We start from the raw sequence: 24734 nt of genomic DNA, 5'->3' as shown, positions 1-24734 counted from the left end.
CCTCTCCCTATGCAACCTAGCATCCTTCTAGCTTTCGCCGTCACCTTTTCAACCTGTTTGGCCACCTTAAGATCATTACATACAATCACACCCAAATCTCGCTCTTCTGCCGTGCACTTAAGTTCTTCACCCCTTAAATTGTACCGTTCCTTCAGGTTTTTGCAGCCCAAATACATGACCTTGCATTTCTTAGCATTAAATTTTAGCTGCCAAATTTCAGACCATTCTTCAAGCATCGCCAGGTCTTTCTTCATGTTATTCACACCATCCAGCGTGTCTACTCTATTGCAGATTTTGGTATGATCTGCAAAGAGGCAAATCTTACCCGATAACCCTACAGCAATATCGTTTATAAAAATGTTAAAAAGAACAGGCCCAAGAACAGAACCTTGAGGCACATCACTGGTAACATCCCTTTCCTCAGAGCGATCTCCATTGATCACTACCCTCTGTCGCCTTCCACTCAACCAGTTCTTCACCCAGCCCATTACTTTGGGACCCATCCCGAGGGCATTCAGTTTACTTGAATTATTTACATACTTGGTTTAGTAAAGGTACTGGAGTGCTTTTACTGCAATTTGATCTTAGTTCGGCTTTTGATCTTGTAAATCATGATATCTTACAAAAATGTTTGGATATGATGGGAATTATACAGAAGGTACTTTCTTGGTTTCAAAATTTTTTAAAATCTCGTACATATCAGGTATATTTAAATGGTTCATACTCAAATAGATGGAGTAATCCTTGTGGGGTTCCACAGGGTTCATCGCTGTCTCCTGCACTTTTTCATATTTCTCTTGCCTCTTTAACTTGGAGATTATCCTCATTTAGCTTGAAAATATTCAGCTATGCTGATGACATTACCATTGCTGTTCTCATCAGTTCTTGTCTCTCAACTTCCAGGAATATTATTCAGGAGATTATTTTTATTGGATGAGGGAGTATAAATTAAAACTTAATACTGATAAAATGAAATTTTTGAATGCCTTCCCTTCTAATAAAAAAAAAAAACCAACCTGATTGTAGATGGGATAAGCTATACTATCGATCCAGAAATTAAAATTCTGGGTGTTTACCTGGATAAGAATTTAACTATGAAACCATTTACAAATGCCTTGGTTAAAAAAAATCTTTCTTCACTCTTTGGAAGTTACGCATGATTACTATAAGTCTTTTTTTAATCCCATTGCATTCAGAATACTGGTCCAATCTCTGGACTACTATAACTCAGTTCATTTGACAGGTCTTCAGTCAAATTTGCATAGATTGCACAAAATCCCGAATGTGAGATCAAATCATGTTACTCCATACTATAGACAACTCCATTGGTTGCCTTTTGAGACCAAGGTTTGGTTTAAATTTGGGACGCTCTGTTTTAAAGCCGTACATGGTCAGGCACCTGGTTACTAGAACAATTTACATTTTTTAAGGCAGTTCATCCACTAAGGATAACTTCATTGTTTGTGTTCCCTCCAGTACGAGGATGTCTTTACAAGAAATTATTGCATCGAACAATTGCATATTAGGCTGCGCGTATTTTGTTTGCTTCTTTGATTTCATATATGCACTTCCGAAAACTATTCAAGACATCTCTTTTAGTAAAATTCTTAGGAAAGTAAGGAAGATGATATTTCTCTTGTATTTCACTGTGTTGTACAGTCTCTTGATGATGTAAACCGCATCGATTTGGAAGGTATTGCGGTCTAGAAATGTATTTTAATGTAAGGAAACACTGTCAAAGGCTTTGCTACAATCTAAATACACCACATCTAGCGCACATCCTCTATCCAATTCTCTGGTCACCCAGTCAAAGAAATGGATCAGATTTGTCTGACAAGACCTACCTCTAATGAATCCATGTTGACTCCGGTCCTGTAATCCACAGGATTCCAGAAACTTCACCATTCTCTGTTTTAAAAGCGTTTCCATTAATCTGCTTACCGGCCTGAAATTCCCTACTTCTTCCTTACTTCCACTTTTGTGGAGAGGGACCACATCCGCCCTTCTCCAGTCCTCCAGTACAACTCCCGACTAGAGACTCATTGACAAGGTCAGTCAATAGAGCCACCAGAACTTCCCTAAGTTGCTTCAGCACCCTCAGATGTCCACCATCCGGCCCCGTCGCTTTGTCTACTTTTATTTTAGCTAGCTCCTCACGAACAGAGCTCTCTGAATCCACTGCTTATTCTTGGGATCTTGTTAGGTGCTTGGGACCTGGATTGGCCACTGTTGGAATCAGGATGCTGGGAGTCTGTCCCAGTAGGGCATTTCTTATATTCTTATGGTATTTATATGGCCACTAAACAAGGCGCTAAATTTGTGTGACATTAGCCAGTAACGATAGATATTCAATGGTAGATAGCTGGTTATCTGCCACTAAATATCCGTGGTTAGGTGCTAAAACACTCTTGAACTAGCCAGGAGCTGTCCCTGAGAAGTTAAGTAGCTTTGCATATCGACCTCATTGAGTTTTACCAGGAAATCAAATTGATTAAGTTTTAAAATTACAGCTGTAGTATCAGAATAGACTTTTAAACTTTTTCACATATTGAGCCCCCCACCCCCCAATCCTGAATGAGTAGCTCCATAAGAAGAGCAGAAAATCTCAGTTAAAGGCTGCAAAAGCACTTTCATATCAAGATTTCTCACCAATTAGATCTCTCAGTATTCTTAACACATAATTTGTATTAACCACATTGGACTTCTGGCTATGCGGTCTAGAAATTTCTTATGTTATGTTATTTCAGCCTTTGGAGAAAGGCGAGATTGTAATCCTGAGTCACCCATAAAACGCCTGTTTTGGGGGAAGGGACAGAGAGTTAATGATGATAGTTGGGGAGGCAGGGAAGGAGCAGTGGAATAAAGTACAAAGTGTAGGCACATTGAAAACAAACAAACTTTACTGCTAGTTAAGCAGGTAAATAATAATAATAACAGTTTCTATACCGCAGGACCGTGAAGTTCGATGTGCTTTACAATGATTAAAAGATGGTACAACTTGAGTGGAATAAACAGAGTTAAGAGCTAGTGATTAACAGGTATTTTGGAGTAAGAATTGTACAGGTCAGCTGCCTAAATACTGGAAAAATCCCCTGGAGTCAAAATCCGATTTCCTTGCTTTGAGCTTTTTTTCTGTGGAAATGGCGATGTCCCAACTAACCACAGTGTCTTCCTTCTTTACCATTTGCCTCACAGAGAATCCCAGTGCTCTGTGGTACAGTAACAGTTTCCAGTGGATGAGATGCGCCATTCTGTAGGCCGACCATATGATAAGATGTGGGACTATTTCCAGGACTTTGCTACAGAATCCCCTTTGACGCTCTTACTCCCATGCCTTCTCACATAGAAACCAAATGGCCCATCTAGTCTGCCCATTATCTCTTCAGAACAGACCAGGACCTTTGAATGGTTTTCCTCCTAAAAGCCTTTTTAGGTTGACCACCTGCTGAAGTAGATGGGAGTGGGTGGGAGTGGCCTGAGATCTCAAGGAACTGGGTTCAATTCCCACTGCAGCTTCTTGTCACTTAACCCTCCATGCCCCAACTTAGATTGTGAGCCTACAGGGACAGGTACTTGTATATAATGATAAGTAGGACAAGAGTTGGGTTCTGAGCATGGGTTTTCCATTGGTTAAATATCTCATTCTGCCATTAATAGTTATTAACTGCTTTCTTCCTCCTCACTTTTGCATTCTATGTCCTTAGGTGATCCTGACGGAACGGAAAGGCACTGACGAACTGTATGCAGTGAAGATCCTGAAGAAGGATGTGGTGATTCAGGATGACGATGTGGAATGTACAATGGTGGAGAAACGGGTGCTGGCCCTCTCGACCAAACCTCCCTTCCTAACACAGCTTCATTCCTGCTTCCAAACCATGGTATGAGGTCTTACAAAGCTGCCTCATCTCTTCTGCCATTGACAGATCTTTCTTTCTCGGTCTTCTTCATATCTTGAGGTTGCCACTTTATCTCCTTTGCATATGTGGATTAGAGGATGTAGCACGAAAGATCTTTCACTGTTTGAGAGTCTGAAAATTGACAATTGCTGAGTTCTTAAATCTTAAATTCATCTTTACTCAATAAACTTGAGTACGTACTATATGTGTGTTCTGTTTTATAAGCTTCCCGGGTTACCTTTTTCAGCCCTTATACTTTTCAAAGTTGCTTATTTGGTATTTTACATTTTACACATTAATTTGTCTTTTTTCTAGCTCTTTCTTTTAATCATCTCGCATACACGATACTTTATTTTTATTAAGACTTCCTTCTGTGAAAGGTCTAAAATATAAATGAGAATTTCTTTCAATGTTCACTTATTTGAGAACTTCTGTTTGGAATAGTTTGCCTCTTAATATTAGATTGGATTCAGATTATCTGATTTTTTGTAAAAAGTTGGAAGTTTGATAAATTCCACTGATTTTATATTTTATGCAATTCCCCTCAAATTTGTTCTGTTGAGTTTTTTTTTAATTGTAAATTGCCTAGAGCCAAATATGGTACAGTGAGATTTTAGGAAGTCCTAAATTTAAAAGCATAAAAAGTGAATGGCAACAAGGGTGAATTGAGGGCAGGGAAGACATTTTATGACCTTATCACTGATTTTCAGTCCTAGCCTCGTAAATCTAGGCTGAAATTTATAGGGACAAATTTTAAACTGAGATGAATTTTAAGCTGAGAAGTTTCACTCCTAGGTTTTGCTGGAAAAAGGACAACCTTTAAGAAGTCAGCTTTTTTGAATATTGGGCCCATGGAACCAAATAATTATTATGACACCTCCCCCCCACCCCAGAACTGAATGTACTGTTATATAAAAAATAGAACGCAAGAATGAAAGTCTCCCAAGGTGCTTTTCTTCAGGCTGATAAGTCTGGAGCACATGTAAGGGCCAAAGGTACCAGAGACGGAACCCTAAAAGAATGAGAAGCTCTCATTCTCTCAATAGCAAAACAGTCGTCATCATATAATCAAAGTTATATGTTCGTTATGGCCTGAATTCTCTAAATGGCGCCATGTCAATCGCTGTATCTCCAGAGAGGTTTTACAGTGCCTAACACCACTTCTGACTTGGTACCATAAATCTCCTACTGAGGTGCGATTCTGGTGCCAGTAGGGCACCTAAAAATTCATTGCCATTTATAGAATATGAGCCTATCTGTGTATTTTTCAAAATGATACATTTGGTCAGATGTTTGGCACGATCCCAAGGGCAGCGGAACAAACCAACCAATCTCTGGCCCTCCCTTGAGCAAAATATTGGTCAGGTCCTGGCCCCCATTCTACTCTTTATTCCCCATATAATATGGGGCCACGTCTGGGGTGGACTGAGGGCAGGCGGTGGTCAGCCTCTTTGTTTAGTTTATTCATGTATTCAGTGCAACACACCTGAATAGACACATTAATTATGCACCTTCATACAGTTGTCACCTGCAGCTCAATATTGAGTCCGTTGTGTGAACTCTTCCTCCAAGCTACACATTCCCTCAAATTCAGCTGCTCAGTCAGTGCTTAAATGCATTTATCTGGTCATCATAAAGTAGATTTTCACCCATTTATGTGTCAAATCAGTTTTTATTGATAGACAAACATATGACAATGCGAAAAGCAGACCAAAACAATATCAAACAACTGTGCAAGGCATGTACAGCCCGTCTATCTGATATAGAATGCAAATCCCAACTCCTCCCCACCATACAAACTCTAGAATCTCGCCCCAACCCACCTCCCCCCCTCATACCTTCCCAAACCAAGAAATCCAACCCCCCCTAGATTCAGGAACTGGTTCATTTAAAGTACGAACACCGGAGGCCCATCTCTTCTGGCCTTCCAGCTAAACAGCACCGTTCCCCAAACCCAGCTCCCCCCCCTTACCTCTCCCCCCTAGCAACTGGTGGATGGCAGACTGGGGAAGCCCATGAACTCCCCCCCTTCACTCAAGAGGAAAAAGATTTTAAAACCCCACTATGTGCTCTAGAAAAAATATAAGCTTCCCAAATTTGAAGAGAAAGAGTCTTGCGCTTCCTGCATGCTTTTTGGACCTGTCCGTTGGTTCGCTCTTTTTGGGCGGCTTTGGTCCGTTGTATGATTCCTTTGTCGGCTGAGGGTCTGCTGTTGCATGGGTATGAGGTCTTCCAGTTGGCCCATAAGGGGCATCGCCTTCTGTTGCGTAAAAGTGCAATGGTGGGCAAGAAAATTATTCTGTCGGTTTGGATGAGCAATTTTCACATTGTGGCCACCTATTGACCTGCACGTTCAAAATTGAACCATTTGCTAGGAAGGGAGGAGAGAGAAAGAAAGAGATGTTGGACTGAGAGGAGGAGGGAGAGATCAAACTAAGCGGGGGAGGGAGCAGATGTGATGCGGGAGGCTCAGGGTAAAACAATCCCTTGAGGCAGTCCTGAGTGGAACTGTAAATTGCTGTGAGAGGCTTTCAAATCCCGTAATCAATCTGCTGGTCTGTCAAGTAATCTTGTGGCCATCTCAGAGCAGATCATTATCTTACCTGTAATGTAATCAGAGATAGCATCCAGGCTGTGTGTGATGGTCGCCACACAACCTGACCGAACCCTAATAAGGGAAAAGGTACATTTCAGATACGTAGCTACTTCCTTTGCTTTGCCTTGTGCTTTCTAGGGAAGCCCACTCACCTTTGTGATGATCATATCAAAAGTGAAATAGTTCTGGCCTCAAGAGCTTCACCTACAGTATATGGACGGTGCTTTTCAGTCTATGTTGAACAGACTCTAGAACAAGGATCCTCACGTCACTCTCTGAAACTAAAATGGAATCCCTTGATCACACAGACACACCCTGGAAAGAGACGCCCTCAGCTAAAGATCAGGCAATTTCACTCTTAACTCACTACTGTAAGAATATAGGGTGATACATTTTGAGGAGCTTGTCATCTGGAGAGAATTCTGTAGTCTGGAATGATTATTCTGCACCTCGTTACTGCTTCCTGCCCAGAGATGCGATAAGTCGGGAAGAAGGCACAATAGGGAAGACTGCCCCAGAGTTCACCCTTCCACTGTCACTGTTGCTCAGCCTGGTCTGTAGCTTGCCTGGGTTAATCACCAGCGTGCGCCTCTCCCATTCACCTCTGTATAGGGGACATAGACACATTAGCGTCTTATAGTCTTCTCCACCGTTGCTGTCATGTGAGTCGGTAGCTAACCTGCCTCTGCTTGTGAAGAGCAGGGGACACATGCTATGTAGTTCTATTGAACTGTGACTGTGAAATGAATGTTTTATTCTCACTGGTTTCTGCTTTGGCTTCTAGGATCGCTTGTATTTTGTGATGGAATATGTGAATGGTGGAGATCTAATGTACCAGATCCAGCAGGCTGGCAGGTTTAAGGAGCCCCATGCCGTGTAAGTATCTGTTGCCCAGACTTTGGAGGACAGAGGTACAATACGGACGCAGAGAGGGTGATTTTCTAGCTCCTTGGAGTATGTGCTAGTATGAAATATAAAAGCTAACCATTCACCTCCCAGGACACCTGCCTGTCATTTGGCCCGTCCTCCCAAAGGGGTTACAAAGTACATCGAGACAGGACCGAGATGACGTAATTTACAATATGGACATGACAATAAAACATATCCACTAAGCAGCTCTGGTGAGAGTAGGTGGCGTAAGTGCGTTGACTCTGAAGGGCATCTCTAAAGGTAGGGGCTAAAATTTCCCAGGAGCTCTACAATTCCACCTGTTCCTTTAAAACTGTATTATAATTGAATCATGAAATTGCAGGGCAGACTGGATGGACCATCAAATTAGTAAATTGATATTTTATCGTAATGTACAGTTATAATTTGGACCGTTCCTGAATGTATTTTTTTTCACTGATTGTACAGTCCTCTTTGCTGTGAACCGCCTAGAACTATGTGGTGTGGCGTATAGAAGAATTATTATTATGATTATCATTTACTATGTTACTATGTCTTGTGAGAAACAGGGGGAGGCAGCCAGTGCACAGTGAAATTAGCAACACAGAAAATATAACCAAGTCCAAAATCCAAGCATTGGTGAAATCTAGACCAGTAAAGTTGTGAGTCTTCCCTGCTGAGAACAGGAACCCTGGATCTAGACTGTTCATGCTCAAGATCAGGAGGACCATAGAAAACACAGCAGAAAACCCCCAAAAGCCTTTTCGGTGGACTACCAGCGCTGTACAGAGTCACAAAGAAGACAGTCCCTGCTCAAAAGAGCTTACAATCTTGACAGACAAACAGGATGTCATGGATACAGTTAAGGGGAACCTTTAATCTGCTGGCTGGGTTTTGGGCAGTGGGCAGTAGGGTTATGGCTTGAAGGCTACATCAAAAAGGTAGCAATGGTACATGTGTACTGCTAGAAACCCAAGAGACCAGGACTTATTCCCAGGAATATCAAAAACAACTGAAACATAACCCACAACATATTTTTTTAAAATAAAGTCTTCAGCATTTTTCTAAATATTTGGTATGAAAAATGGTGATCAAATCACACAGAAATCTCTGTCCTTATTCTAGGAGTCTGATAAGGAAAGATCATCTCAAATTGCTTTAGTTTCTTCTGTTCCTTTAATAATAATAATAACTTTATTCTTCTATACCGCCATAGTCTGATGACTTCTAGGCGGTTCACACCGAAGAGAGCTGGACAATCAGCGAATTACAAAATGCAAATAGGGAAGGTACAACATATTACACAAGAAATAGACAGAAGGAAAATATAAATTTAGTGTGGCTTCTTTAGAGAATTCTTAATAGTTCTCCTGTTCCCCTAAGTGACAAATTTAAAATGGGACAAAAGATATTCTGGGCAAATACCCTCTAAAACCTTGAATAAGAAGCACACAAATTAAAAAATTTAGGAAGCAAATGGAACCTCATGTAGTGTAAATACCCTGAAATACTATCGTATTTCTTTAGAGCAAAAATCAAAAGAACCACCGTATTCTGTATAGACTGCAATCTTTTGAACATAAGTTTAGAACCACCCATATAAATAAGATTATAATAACCCAATTGAAGACATAGTAAGACTGGACTGAAAGAAACTTTCTAACACCTCAGTTTTCTCATAAAAAGAAGGAATTTCTAACTAAGGCATTTCCATGTGGATTAAGAGACAATGTTTGATCCACCAACACCCCTAAGATCTTAATTACTGACGCTAGAAAGAATTTCATCTGATCAATACAAATAAAATCAACTCATTGGTCTGGGTTATTGCTCAATAGTAGAAACTTCATTTGGGGGAGTGTGTGGTGCGGTGGGTAGAGCTACAGCCTTGGCACCCCGCGGTTGTGGGTTCGAATCTCGCACTGCTCCTTATGACCCTGGGCAAGTCACTTAATCCCCATTGCGACAGGTACATTAGATAGAGTGGGAGCCCACTGGGACAGTTAGGGAACAGTGCTTGAGTACCCGAATAATTTGTAATCCATATAGAATTGTAGGATATGCAGAATATAAATTATTTTTAGAAAAAAATAAATTTAAGTTTGATTCAACATCCAAGAGCCAGGCACTTTTTAATTAATCTAATTGCTTGGTCTAAAGTTTGATCTCTCAGGATGAGTATTGCAATGTCATCTGCATGTATGTCCAAACTAAGCATAAAACATTAAACAGATCCCTGAGGCACTCCAGATGAGTTCCACCAGGCATCTGATAGGACAAAGGTACTACAAATCCCAGGATACCTTGGGCCTAGAGACTGGGCAAAACTCGGGGGCAGCAGTAGCCTCTGCTCTGGTGAGGTTTGGATTGTGAGCTGCTGCTCTCCCTCTCGGTGGACTGGTCGACATGTGTCTCTCGTTGTCAGTTACAGCTGCTAAGCTTGTCATTATACTGAGTAACATTTCCAATCATTTCTTTCCTTTCATTACTCATGTCTAAATCTCAAATTTCAGATTTTATGCTGCTGAAATTGCCATCGGCCTGTTCTTCCTTCACTGCAAAGGCATAATTTATCGGTAGGTGAGCGATATCTCTGGGCTCCTCATTCCCTTCCCTACACCCATCCATAGCCAAACAAATGGCTTTTGTTTCCTCTTCTGGGGTCCAAATACATCAGCTTAGACAGCGAGTGCAATCCAGTGAGGAGCTCAGCTCATTTTCAGTCATTTATTTCCAGCCCTTGTCATGTGGGGCCTACAATTCCCACCATCCATTCATTTGTCAGTAAGACAAACCAAAAACAGAAAACTTCCCCTGATTTGTGTGGCATGTGGTATATTCAATGGAAGCCAAATCATTTGTGGGCATTTGGACTACTGTACTCTGTGCTATTATGTGGTGGCTCAGTGAGTATGCATGGAAGAAGCTGAAAATGTATCACAGGACTGCTGGTAAGGGGGTACAAAGGAGGCAGTCATCCTGAGCCCCCTCCCCCAGGCTACAGAAAGCCCTGAGTTTGATGCTGAAGGCAACAGAGCCTGCTGGTGGGCTTAAGGGTCCTCCGACCACCTATAAATTAATAGATTTAACATTGGCTCGGCTTTTTCTTTCTGATAACAGAGACCTAAAACTCGATAATGTGATGCTGGATTCTGAAGGGCACATCAAAATCGCAGACTTTGGCATGTGTAAAGAAAATATCTGGGATGGGATAACCACTAAAACCTTCTGTGGAACACCAGACTATATCGCCCCAGAGGTAAGGACAGTGCAAGCAGAGCTGTTTTGTATCAGGGAAATGTCTTGTGGATGTTCATGACCTGCAAAGAAAAGGTGTGGATTTTGCTCGAAGAATGAGTCCCATTATTCCCCGAACTCTAGAAAGTGATGCACCCAAGTTTCTGACTAGCAATTTATATAATAAGGTCAGTTGCATGCATAACTGCCCTTAGTCGGTATTCTGTAAAGTGCGTGCTCAAATTCCAGAGCGTACAATTCTGGGCGGCTTGGGGGACGTGCCAGACAGTTGCGCATTTTCACGCCTAACTGCTGACCATTGAGCTAAAGTTAAGGACATAAATGCATGGCCACGCACCACCTCATCCGGACCCTTAGCTTAGCAGCTCTAGAGAGAATTACTGCCTCTTCAAATATTCAAGTATCCAGGAAAGAGACTATTACAAGTTCTTTTACCTGCCAGAATTCCTTTGAGGTATATCAACCAGGTCAAGCCCTGAGGTCAGGGGTCACGACAGGTAGTTAATGAAGGGCTGGCAAGCACACATTACACAAAAATGAGGACTTCTGTAATCTCAGTGGCAGGGTCACTTAGGACGTTTCTGACATTCAGAGATTTAAAAAGAGCTGCTCACTGGTTGCCTTTGTGATGTCATATCTGAGCTCAAACGTGGCTTGTGCTGTCGTAAATGGAGTTTAAGGACTGCTGAGGCAGGAGCATTTCTGCAGGTTCACAGAGCCACATTTTGGGGGTTGTATTTGCAAGGCTGCATGCTTTCCTTTCACTGGTGTCTGCAAGGAGCTTTTTCTTGGGCAGTGCTGAGTACTTAGACTTTGTTAATCTAGTTAATCTGTGAATGGCAGGAAATCATGACTTGTGACCCTCAGAACCAAAAGTTTAAGTTTATCGTAGAATTACCCTGACAAAATGCACCTTGAACCAGTCCCACAGATTCACAGTCTAATATATCTAGGGCGGTGGTCCCCAACCCTGTCCTAGAAGACCACCAGCCAGTCTGGTTTTCAGAATAGCCCTAATGAATGTGCATGAGAGAGATTTACATATAATGGAGGAGACAGGCATGCAAATCTGCCCCATGCATATTTATTAGGGCTATCCTGAAAACCAGACTTGGCTGGTGGTCCTCCAGGACAAAGTTGGGGACACCGCTCTAGGGCAGTGGTTTTCACTCATCTTTAAGCTAGGGCCACTTTGGATTCTAATGAGTTGAAGGAGAGCTAGTGAATATCTTCCCTTGTAGAGCCACGATACTGCTGATTAGCATGTGTCAATGACATGCAACCCCACCAGTTTACCTTCAAACTTCATGGGGGGGGTATCCTGAAGGTCCATCAAGCCCAGTATCCTGTTTCCAACAGTGGCCAACCTGAAAGGATCCCAAAAGAATAAAACAGATTTTATGCTGCCTATCCCAGGAATAAGCAGATGCATGGATTTTCTTTTAGGAAGTTAGCCAAACCTTTTTTTAAACCCTGCTAAGCTAACTGCTGTCACCACATTCTCCAGCAATGAATTCCAGAATTTAAGCATGAAGGAATATTTTCTCCGGTTTGTTTTAAATCTACTACTCAGTAGCTTCATCACTTGCCCCCTAGTCCTAGTATTTTTAGAATGAGTAAACAAGCGATTCACATCGACCCTTTCCACTCAGTATTTTATAGTATTTCATATCACCCCTGAGCTGAAGAGCCCTGGCTGCTTTAGCCTTTCCTCATGGGGAAGTTGTCCCATCCTTTTTATCCTTTTCTAATTCCACTATTTCTTTTTTGAAATGTGGTGACCAGAATTGCACACAGTATTCAAGTTGCTGCCGCGCCATGGAACAATACAAGGGCATTAGAACATATTCATCTTTGTTTTCTTAGCTGTTGCCGTACACTGGGATGACACCTAGTTCCTTTTATTGGACGCTGACTCCTAATGTGGAACCCAGCATCACATAGCTCTAGCTCGGGTGAAGACAGTGGATTGGTTGTTGAAGGGTTGAACGTCTCCATAGAATATCAGATTGTATCAGTAGCCTACGAGGTAATGCTTGTAAACAACTTTACAGAGGCCATCTTCTGATTAATAGTAGAGGGAGGAGAGAATAAATTCTGTTCAGCCTACATTGGTAACTGAGCTGCAGTGTCATAAGATCTTGGAGGAAGGTGCCATTGTCACTGTGCTTTGTGACACCTCTCAGTTACATCTTCACCTTGAATCAAAAGGCTGCAACTTAGACCCTGTTGTCTGTGTTCCCAATGTTGGGGGGTTTCTTCATCCGACCAGTGCAGAATACAAGCTTTTAGATGAAGACAGTTGAACCTGTCCTCAACACCAGTAGGCTCATTCCAGAAACATGCACTTCTTGGGCAAATATATCCCTGCTCTGTTTTCGTCAGCTTTTCTCCCAGATGCATTCAACTAATGTTCACCTATAAAATGACTTTTAACTTTCAAAGCATGAGCCACCAACTCCCCAGAATTTATAGCTAAACTTCTACTTCTTCAAGATCCCTTTGATCCAACACTCAACATCTGCTATCGATTCCCTCGCTAAGCCACATTAGCACGACTCGTTCAACTGTTTTTTTTCCCCTGCTTTAGATCCATTTATGCAAAGAAATATCACTAGACAGGTTTAAATCAAAATTAAAAACCTTCCTATTTAAGGATGCTTTTGATTTACAGTTCCTTTTCCTTTCGAACCTACTTACAGATGGGACCTTCCCTCATGGGTTAACTTGAAATGTTTTACTATCCTATCATTTGATGTAGTTCTTCTCAATTTGTTTCAGTTTGTCTGTCTGACTTATTTTATGTATAACCCCGATTTAAATTTATGTACTCTGCTTAGAAATTTGATACGCGGACTAACAAATTTTAAATTAACTTGGAAACTAGCTCAGGAATGGACGAGGTGAGCTGCTGGGTCTGCACTAAGGACAGTGGAAACCTGCAGGAAAGATCCTGTCTCTAGAGTGGTTCAGATACAATAGGGCTCAATTTCGAAACAGAAAAATGACCCATAAAATAGTACAGAGTAAAAGATAGGGTGGGGTGGGTTTCGCAATAACAACATATTTCTCCACAGTTTGTCGAAATCTCAAGGGTGTGTGTTGTGGAATGTTCTGGGGGGGCTAGGGTGTGGTGTCTTTTCAACCAACAATACAATCTTTATTAACCAAGTATAGTCCCAACAAGAATTCCTGTTTCAGCGTATGGAAACGCCTTCCTCAGGGGACACTGGACATGTAAACAGTTGAGTAGCAGCATACACAGCGAAAGTGAAAATGAAAGTGAAGCTGTGTATGCTGCTACTCAACTGCTTACACGCACAGTGGACTTCAGCGTCTTACATCTCCAGTGTCCCCTGAGGAAGATGTTCCCATACACCGAAACAGGGATCCTTGTTGGGACTATACATGCTTAATAAAGATTGTATTATTGGTTGAAAAGACACCACCCTTGCCCTTTTCCTTGACTATCCTTTCTCGAAGGCGAGGTGTTCTGTTTGTTTGGCTGGGTGGGGCTAGGACAGGATTATGCTTTGGATGTTTTTCTGCAGTTATGGAACATTGTAAAAACATCCAGGGCCAAAAATAGGATACACCTGTTTCAGTAATGACTAAGTGCCAAAAAGGTGCTCAAGCCGACCAGATGACCTCTTGTTTTGTCACCAGATTCACACAAGCAGAGTTCTTGTTTTTAGATATGTAAACAGAGTGCATTGCTTTAACATAAGCTCCCAAAGGGCTGAGCCACCCCCCCCCTTTTCCTGGTTACTTCTCTTGTGTATGTAGAAATAGCAGACTCCATTTTAGAGCGTATGTGGCCATAGAGAAAGTACTGTTCCTTTTTTATTTTTACCTTTGTATCTGCTTGCCTCTAAGTCAGTGGAGGAACACCAGGCCAATCGGGTTTTCAGGCTAGCCCTAATGAATATGCATGAAGCAAATTTGCATGCCTATCACTTCCATCATATGCAAATCTCTCTCATGCATATTCATTAGGGCTAGCCTGAAAACCCGATTGGCCTGGTGTTCCTCCAGGACAGGGTTGGGAATCACTGCTCTAAGTAACTTGGTGTTATTAAGTTTTAAAGTAAAGTATTACTAAGAGTATGTGAAAATACACTCCCAGCTTGCCCTAATCATAGGAGGTGCTGGTTGAGTGTGAATTCCGTGAGAGATGAAAATCCTTAAGATCTACTTAACTGTAAGTTTGCTTATTTCTTTGTTTGTTTGTTTGGGGGGTTGTTTGTGTTTTATTTATTTATTTATAAATGATCTGGAAAATGGAACGACAAGTGAGGTGATTAAATTTGTAGATGACCCTAAACTGTTCAAAGTTGTTAAAATGCAAACAGACTGAAACATTGCAGACAGACTTTAGGAAATTGGAAGACTGGGCATCCAAGTGGCAGATGAAATTTAATGTGGATAAATGCAAAGTGATGCACATTGGGAAGAATAATCTGAATCACATTTACCGGATAGTAGGGTCCACCTTGAGGGTTAGTGCCCAAGAAAGTGATCTGGGTGTCATTGTAGACAATACAATGAAACCTTCTGCCCAGAAAAACAAATAAAATGCTAGGAATTATTAAAAAAGGGATGGTTAACAAAACTAATAATGTTTATAGATAGGCGGGTTATAAATAATTTTAAATAAATGATAATGCCTCTGTATTGCTCCATAGTGCAACCTCACCTTGAGTATTGCAATCAGTTCTGGTCACCTTATCTCAAAGATATAGCAGAACTAGAAAAGGTTCCAAGAAGAGCGACCAAGATGATAAAGGGGATGAGGAAAGACTAAAAAGGTTAGGACTCTTCAGCTTGGAAAAGAAACAGCTGAGGGGAGATAGGATTGAAGTCTACAAGATCCTGAGTGGTGTAGAATGAGTACAAGTGGATCGATTTTTTTTTACTCCATCAAAAATGGCAAAGACTAGAGGACACTCGATGATGTTACAGGGAAATACTTTTAAATCCAATAGGAGGAGAGATATTTTCACTCAGAGAATAGTTAAGCTGTGGAACGCGTGTTGCCAGAGGTTGTGGTAAGAGCAGATAGTGGAGCTGGTTTTAAGAAAGGTTTGGATAATTTCCTGGAGGAAAAGTCCAGTCTGTTATTGAAAAAGACGTGGGGGAAGCCACTGTTAGCCCTGGATCGGAAGCATGGCATGTTGCTACTCCTTGGGTTTTGGCCAGGTACTAGTGACCAGGATTGGCTACTGGGCTAGATGGACCATTGCTCTGACCCAGTAAGTCTATTCTTATGTTCTTAAGTTTTGTATTAAAGAAAGTTGTTTAAGGAATCACAGAGTCCAGCCTGATAATATTATAGTTACAGATCCAATGACTATGCTGTCAGGGATCCTCTGGGATAAGCCTAAGGACAGTAAAATCAGAAACTGCTTGACAATCCTTGAAAGGTCAGGATAACCCCCCCTCCCACAAGGTGAAAGTGACAGTTCATTATAGGCTCTGACAGCTGCCGATTATAATGACCAGCCCAGTGGTAAGTGCAATTGTCTGTAAAGAAGTGGATCTAGGTAGAGAATGACACAGGGAAAAAAATCTGTCCCCGTCACCGGACCACCATCCCCTTCACCGCCTCATCCCCACCGTCCCCTTCACCGCCCTGTCCCCCGCCGTCCCCTTCACCACCTCATCCCCGTAGCATCCACCCTTCCCTCTCGCCACCTCACTGCCCTTCGGCATCCCTCGCACAGTCCATGCATCTCCCGGAAGTTGCGTCAGAGGAGAAGCTTCTGTACATACACGCACGCGACTGCATGTATGCTCCGGCAGCTTTCAACAAGTCTCAAACCTTAAAACGCGCCGCAAAGGTAAGGGGGAGAGCGGGAGATAGATAGATTTGGGTAGATAGGAAGGAGGGAGGGGACGCGTGTGATCGATGACCATGTGCGTCCCCTCCCTTAACTGCGAGGACAAGGCCATTCACAGCTCCATGGGACAGTGGATGGCCTTGTCCCCGTACCTGTGGTGAGCACCTTCCCCCCCTCCACTGTTTTGGCGGGTTACCCACGGCTAGCCGCGGTTAACATCCACCTTGTCATTCTCTAGATCCAGGCCCATATCCCAGTCTAACTGCTACACTTGGGATAGAAAGTGTGAGCACCCCAAAACCCTCAAAATAAGAGCAGCCTTACTGGGTCAGACCAGTGGTCCATCAAGCCCAGTAGCCCATCAATGCCATTTATAGGTAACACCTGCAGGCATATGGGCTATTTTAGTGGTGTACAGTTGGGTATACACTTCTCCCTTCAAATCCGCGGTTTCAGTATCCACGGATTTGGTTATTCATGATTTTTTTTTTTTTATTGATTTTAATTTTTTGGGCTATTTTTAAGCTGAGTCTCCCCAGAACCTTACCTGGTGGTCTAGCGGGCTTTTGGGGCAGGAGCAATCTTCCTATGCTCCTGCCCCGTGCAGATCACTCATAGGAAATGGCTGCCATGAGCCTGCCAGACCACCAGGTTCCGGGGAGTCTCACAGGGCTGAAGGTAAGGTAAGGTCTGGGATTCCAGGGGTCAGAACCGGCCCGAATATTATTCGCAGTTTTTTAATATTCGCATGACGGCTCTGCCCCTAACCCCCGCGAATATTGAGGGAGAAGTGTAGTAGGATGTGGGTGTGTTTTGGAGGGCTCACCATACAGTATAAGGAGGTTATGATGTGATGAGTACCTGGGGATTTTTATGTGAAGTTCACTGCAGTGCCCCCTTGGCTGCCCCGCTGCTCTGCTGAGATGTCTGTGTGACCAGCCTACTAAAAATGCTTGCTCTCAGACATCCCAGTGGCTTGTTTTTGTGCAGTTTTCCCCGGGATGTTTTTTGTTTGAAAATGGTTCTTAAAAAAAGATGCATCTAAGATAGGCAAATTTCAAACCAAGTTGATAGACGTTTTTCTGGTTTGAAAATGGCCATGTTTGGCGCTGGATTGTTGGACATTTTTTTTGCAACATGCCCAAAATCAGAGTTGGGTGTCATATGGAAAACGCCCCTCAAAGTCAACTGGAGAGATCCTGACTCTGAGCTGATGGGGACACATACAAGGTCAACATCCTCTCCAGCTTCCTGTCCTAGAGAACAGTGATTCCCAACCCTGTCCTGGAGAACCCCAGGCCAGTCGGATTTTCAGGATAGCCCTAAAGAATGTGCATGAGAGAGATCTGCATATAATGGAGGTGCCAGGCATGCAAATCTGCTCCATGCATATTCATTAGGGCTATCCTGAAAACCTGACTGGCCTGGGGGTCCTCCAAGACAGGTTTGGGAACCACTGCTATAGAAGACCTGCTTAATGGGTTAAATACCTGCCCATAATTTAAATATGAGCATTTATGTCAGTCACAGAGCTGACGAAGGTTCTTGCATTTAAATTTCTGTTTAAGATATGTGTGTGTGTGAGTCTAATATATGGAAGGTGGATTTAATGCTAAAACATGTAGGGTCATGCACTTGAGTTGCAAAAATCCAAGTGAAAGAACAGCAGGACATGAAGGTGACCCTATCTGATGATCTTAGAGAAGCAATAGAGGTTCGGTTCTTGGGCCTGTTCTTTTTAACATTTTTGTAAGCAATATTGCTGAAGGGCCGGGTGGTAAGATTTGCCTCTTTGCAGATGATACCAAAAGCTGCAATCTGAGGGTGTGGAAAAAATGAGGAAGAAGGACTAGTGAAGCTTGAGCAATGGTCTAAAATTTGGCAGCTAAGATTTAATGCTAAGAAATGCAAGGTTGTGTATTTCGGCTGCAAAAATCCGAAGGAACAGTACAGTTTAGGGGGTGAAGAATTTATGTGCATAACAGAAGGGTGGGACTTGGGTGTGATAGCATGTGATGATCTTAAGATGGCCAAACAGGTTGAAAAGGCAACAGAGAAAGCTAGAAGGATGCTTGGGTGCATAGGGAGAGGTATGGCCAGTAGGAAAAAGGAGGTATTGATGCTCCTGTATAAGACTCTGTGAGACCTCATCTAGAATATTGTGTACAGGGGGAGGCAACTCAAATGGTTGGTGGTCTGCATCATAAGGCATACGGGTACAGACGTAAAGATCTCAATATGTATATTCTGGGGAAAATGCAGGAGAGGAGATATATGATAAGAGAAGAATACTTATGTGGCATAAATATGCATGAGGCAAGTCTCTTTCAATTGAACAGAGACTCTAGAGCAGGGGTGTCAAAGTCCCTCCTCAAGGGCCGCAATCCAGTTGGGTTTTCAGGATTTCCCCAATGAATATGCATGAGATCTATTAGCATACAATGAAAGCAGTGCATGCAAATAGATCTCATGCATATTCATTGGGGAAATCCTGAAAACCCGACTGGATTGCGGCCTTCGAGGAGGGACTTTGACACCCCTGTACTAGAGTCTGAGGGAATAGGGTCAGGAGTAATCTAAGGAAATACTTTTTTACAGAAAAGATGGTAGATGTGTGGAATAGTCTCCCGGTGGAGATGAAGACTGTTTCTGAATTTAAGATAGCATGGGACAGGCATGTGTGATCTCTTACGGAGCGGAAGATATAGTGGATGGTGTGGTTGGGCAGACTGGATGAGCTGTCGTGTATGCAACATTATACTGATCATTTACAGGCCTAATTAGCATATAAATATTAGCGCCCATTTTACGGAAATACTCCCCATGATCAAGGCTTAACTCCCCAGGTGCCGGGGGGTTATTGTAGCAGTGACTGTCTCCTGCCTGTTTCATAATAGTACCTGGGCATCCAGATAGCATTATGGAGCATTAATGTAATCCAGCATTGGAGGACAAAAGCAGTTAAACTAACTGTAGACCTGGTGTTATTGCAGGATCCAAATGGGAGAAGGGTGCGTCTAACTTATTCAATGCTGTATGCTGCATGTGTAAGAGACAGTCCTGGGCATGCCCCTCCCTTCACAGTTATGCACAATGCCACCTACACGCAGCTCCTTGTGGCTCCAGGCAAGTCACTTAAGCCTGCCCCAGGCACAAAACGCAGTACAGTCAAACCTTGGTTTGCGCACACAATTCGTTCCACTCAGACGATTCGTTCCACAATCCCAAAACTTTAATACAAAATACTATACATACTTGTATTGCAAGACCTCGCTTGTTTAGAAGAGTCACTACACTCCTGCAGCGTCAGAGAGAGAAGAACCATCGTTCTGATTCAGTTGTGATGTGACGTGTGTATATTGTATGCAATTGTATTGCAAGACCTTGCTTGTATATCAAGTTAAAATATCATCAAATGTTTTGCTTGTCTTGTAAAACCCTTGCATACCAAGTTACTTGCTATCCAAGGTTTTACTGTACTATGTAACCACAGGAAGGCAGCAGATCAAATCCCTTTCCTTTACAAATGCTCAGGTGCGTCAGGGGACGCTCACCTGTGGAAGTGACAGTATTCTGAACAGCTTCACACTCCCATGGCCCGTAAATGCAGACACCCAGTTAGAGAGCTGTCTTTTTACTGCAGCGTCTTAGATCCAGAGCCATTGTCCTTTGGGCTGAATCCTGGCGTTCATTGGGTTGCAGCCTTTCTCAGTAGAAACATCCATCTCACCTAAACAGTAGCACCACTGTGCCTTCCCTTCCATGGGCGAACGTGTATGCAGTGCTCCATGGATCTGAGAGGCTCTGTCTAGGCCAAAGCTGGTGTTTTCTGGTCCAGGACACACTTCATCCCCTCATCTAATGTTATCCTCTTCCCCAACTGTACTTGTGTCTCTCCTGGTGCTCACTGCACTCTCTGTTCTCCCCTAGATAATTGCGTATCAGCCCTATGGGAAGTCGGTGGATTGGTGGGCGTTTGGAGTTCTCCTCTATGAAATGCTGGCTGGGCAGGTAATTGAAGTGGGAGCGATTCACGTGTGTTTTGGTACCGTATAATTCATTTTCTCATTGGTCACCATGTCCTGTCCTGCCTTGGCCCCAAGTTCTGTATAATAAGAGTGTCATTGCTCAGAAGCAAAACAGATCTTAGTGATGTGCATGTATTTCATAGGTGCCAGATCCATTTAACATACATTATTCTATGAATTAATGAGTATTGTTGTTGAATTGACTTGAAATTTTTTTGTGTGTTTGAATTGTTTTATTAACACGAATACATGAATCAAAATGAAATAACTGAAAATGGAGAGAAGTCTGAAAATTAAACATTTTTTGTGTGCATATTCCAAGTGGATATCGACTTAATTGCATATTAATTTCACAAATTTTCAAGACTATTAGTTTCAGGTGATGAATGCAGGAATACAGAATATGTTGCCTATAGGCCTGGAGGACTCAGGGGATGAAGGTGGAGATATAGTTTGCCACCTGCTAAGTATGGAGGGCTCAAGAAAAGGATGCAGGGATAAAGAAAACTTGGCTATTTTCAAAAATGTAAATTTTGTACTTTCCTTTTAATTTTTTGTAAACCGTGTCGAGCTCTATCTTTATAGAGAAGATGCGGTATATAAGCTTAAGGTTTAGTTTAGTTTACAGAGTCGGTCACCTCTAAAAGAAAGTTTAGGACAGTTTCCTGGAGGAAAAATCCATAGTCTGTTATTGAGACTGCCATGGGGGAAGCCGCTGCTGGGTTTTAGCCAGGTACTAATGATCTAGATTGGTCATTGTGAAGAGGCTACTGGGCTAGGTGGACCAACAGTCTGACCCAGTAAGGCTTTTCTTATGTTCTTAAAACCAGGGCTCGGAGGACAGGCCCAGGGATAGGCTGGAGGGCTCAGGGGATGGCCCGAGAGCGCTTTACCTATAAACGAACCTAAATGTCTTCAATAGATGGCTTAAGAGCTACTGTAGGGAAAAGTTTGGATTCCAGCTGTGGGATGGAATAGTTAGGATCTGATATTCTGTCTGAAACTGGGTTTTAGCCAGGTAGATCTTGTCTACTTAAATCACTGATCACGGTATGGAGGGATAGCCCCAATAGAACAATGCCTTGAGAAATGGAGAAGCCCAGTTGAAATCCCACTGCCACGCTTTGTCATCATGGTCGAAACCCTCTATTGTCTCAGGTACAAGCTTAGATTCTAAACCCTCCTAGACCCTCTAAACCCGCCTAGTGTTCCTGAGTATAACTCACCTTGAGCCTCCTTTAAATACTTAGCCCCACTCAATGGCTTAACTGTCTTATGGGTGAAAAGGCAAAGCACAATGAAAACACTCTCCACTTCATGGTGGTGACAAGCATGCAAATCTGTCTCATGCATATTCATTAGAATTATCCTGCCAACCTGACTGACTGCTCGTCCCCCAAGACAGATTTGCAAGTGTGTCTGAACCCAGTTCTCAGAACACACCCAGCTTGTTGGGTTTTCAGGATATCCATAATGAATATGCATGAGATGGATTTGCATACCAACTTTATTTCCTGTTTACTCACTGTGGCTAACTTGAAAACCTGGTGGAGTGGGTTCAGAGTGTGGGGAGAGGTCCTGAAGGTAGCATTACTGAGCCGTGCTTTCTCTCTCTCTGCTTCAGGCTCCTTTTGAAGGGGAGGATGAAGATGAGTTATTCCAGTCGATCATGGAGCATAATGTGGCCTATCCGAAATCCATGACCAAGGAGGCAGTGGCCATCTGCAAAGGGGTGAGACTCATGGGGTAATTCAGAATGCAGCGGTCAGACTGATTTATGACTTGAAGATGTATGATTATGTTACCTTTTTCTATCGTCAATTGCATTGGTTGTCGATTGAGGCGCAGATTAAGTTTAAATTTAGATGTATTTGTTTTAAGGCATAGACGGGTTTCATCCTGGAATCTTTTCTCATTCCCAACTCCAAACATTCTAGGAAATCTCATGCACTATTCTCTTTTCCATCTGCAAAGGGTTGTAAATTTTAAAAATTCCAGTGGTGTCTGTTATCTTTTCAAGCGGCTTTATGGGCTAAGGACCTGAATTATGTATTTACATCTTCTATCTCCTACCAACAGTTTCGACGTGCTTTGAAAACGAATCTTTCGGAAGTTAGATCTTTGTCACCTGTATTCTTTTATCTTTTGTGAACCGCATAGAACTTAGCGGTATCTGCGTATAGAAGTGGGTTTTATGGGATGGCAGGAATGATTATTTTCCACCACAGAAAGGAAAAAGCAACCCCACGTATAACACAAGAAGTGGGGATGGGACGATTCACATCGGCCTTCGGAACAAATTCCAGCCTATTAATCCTTTTTTGCTGGTCCAGCCAATTACATTTGTCCCTTCCCCGCTTCTTTTTGTGTTGAGGGAGGAGGGTGTCATGCTGTCTTGGAAAGGATTTGAAATGTTTTTGGGATCCTTGATACTTTAAAGATGCAATAAGCGTGAGCTAGAACCGACGTGAACAAGCTTTGGTTCTTCTTTCTCTGCAGCTCATGACGAAGCATCCCGGCAAGCGCCTGGGTTGTGGGCCTGAGGGGGAGCAGGATATTAAAGAGCACGCCTTCTTCCGTTACATGGACTGGGAGAAACTGGAAGGCAAAGAGGTGCAGCCCCCCTACAAGCCAAAAGCTGTGAGTTCTTTTCCTACATATCTCACTGTATTTGTCTCTGCTCTGGTCTTGCTGTGTAAGTGTCTGCATTCGAGATATTTCTGTTCTATACATGTATAATGAGATTTGCTGGGACCTGGTGTGGAACTGTGTGGTGGACTCTTAAATGGACATCAGTCAGTACATGTGCAGGGCCTCTGTCTGTGTGTGCGCCCAGTGAACTCGCATCGCCTTTTCTGCACAGGGGAGAGAGGGTTACAAGATGAAGAAGTAGGATCCTTTCTGGAAAATTCTGAACAACCCGTTAACCCTAGCACACAGCTAGGCAGAGCCGTGGAGAAACTAGGGAGAATGCCATGCGGAGAGAGGGGCGAATGAGGTCATGGTGTGCCATGCCAACTTCGCAGATCTTTGTAGATTTCTGGAAAAAGCATTTGCCCTCACATACGTGTGCACACACTTGCTGTCTCTTTCATGTACAAACACACACGCTCTCTCTCTCTCATTCTCATACACGTGTGCAAATGCATCCTATCTCTTTTGTTCACTTATATATGCATGTACACCCTTTCTCTTTCTTTCATACATATACACGCATGTGCACTCCCTCTTTGTTTCCTACCATAGAAAGACCTGTGTGGTCCAACAGTGACATTCATTCTCAAGGCAACAAACCAGTAATTATTCGTTTACTTGCTAAGTTCCAGTATAAGATGTCTTCCTCCTCCCCCCCTCCACCCCAGATGATTTGATTGTGGTATAAAATACGCATAATTGGGACCAATCCGTAGACGTCTGTCAGTCCTCTCATTGATCTGTCGTTACTATCCTTTGTGTCTATCACATGCATTTTTGAACTGGGTCACTCTCCAGGGAGGGCATTCCAGGCATCCAGCAACCTCCTGAGTCTACCACCCCCCGCAATCTCGTCTTATGTCTTCAAGTGTTACGCTTCCTCTCTCTATCGTATACGTATCCTCTATGGTACATATGCATGCTCCCTCCCTTTCTCACCTATTCACTTGCTTGCACACACTCACATGCTCACTGAGTCGCACATGCGTGGCTGCTTGCTGACTCCCACGAAAGACTGCACACTCGGTCACACTCTCACATACATTTTTGCTTCCTTTTTCATACACATACGTACATGCACACGCGTGTTCTCTCACACTTACACACTCATCATCTTGCACTGTCACAAACACACGCTTACTAACAGAGTAGTTCTCTCGCTCATATACATGGCTTTTGTCCCTTTTGTGGCAGGTGTTGGCTGCAGCAGTGAGACATACGCCCTAAGAAGTACAGATTTTCATTTCAAATCCTTTGCAGATATTCTCACATGAATATAATACATTAGATGTACCTGTCCCACTGGTGACGGAGGGATGGCTTAAAGGTCATCAATGCGTTCTATGGGTTCCAAACTGACATGTCAGGTTGCATTGCAGCCTTTTGCTGGGATCAAGGACAGATTTTTCTTTGTCCTCTGCTACTGTTGAGATTTAACCCCCTATTATCCAACCCCACTAGTGACACAATAATGTTCTGACCGTTGCCCAAAATAATCCCCTATTAAACTTCTAATTGAGTGACTGTTACAGCT

At 42.8% G+C, this 24734-nt stretch overlaps 1 protein-coding gene across 2 annotated transcripts in view; it reads left to right on the top strand.

The window, feature by feature from the left end:
* PRKCB (protein kinase C beta) overlaps positions 1-24734 on the top strand; it is a 209194-nt gene that overhangs the window by 160940 nt on the left and 23520 nt on the right. For both annotated transcript variants that reach the window (XM_033914500.1, XM_033914499.1), the window contains 7 exons: positions 3705-3878; positions 7277-7368; positions 9894-9956; positions 10501-10639; positions 20409-20489; positions 22131-22238; positions 23006-23146. In XM_033914500.1, coding sequence (XP_033770391.1) covers positions 3705-3878; positions 7277-7368; positions 9894-9956; positions 10501-10639; positions 20409-20489; positions 22131-22238; positions 23006-23146 — 798 coding nt within the window. The remainder of the gene's footprint in view (positions 1-3704; positions 3879-7276; positions 7369-9893; positions 9957-10500; positions 10640-20408; positions 20490-22130; positions 22239-23005; positions 23147-24734) is intronic.

This window comes from Geotrypetes seraphini, chromosome 11 (assembly GCF_902459505.1).
Source record: "Geotrypetes seraphini chromosome 11, aGeoSer1.1, whole genome shotgun sequence".
In the NCBI taxonomy this organism is placed as follows: domain Eukaryota; kingdom Metazoa; phylum Chordata; class Amphibia; order Gymnophiona; family Dermophiidae; genus Geotrypetes; species Geotrypetes seraphini.
The sequence above is the reverse complement of the archived record's forward strand: the minus strand, read 5'-3'. Positions and strand labels throughout refer to the sequence as shown.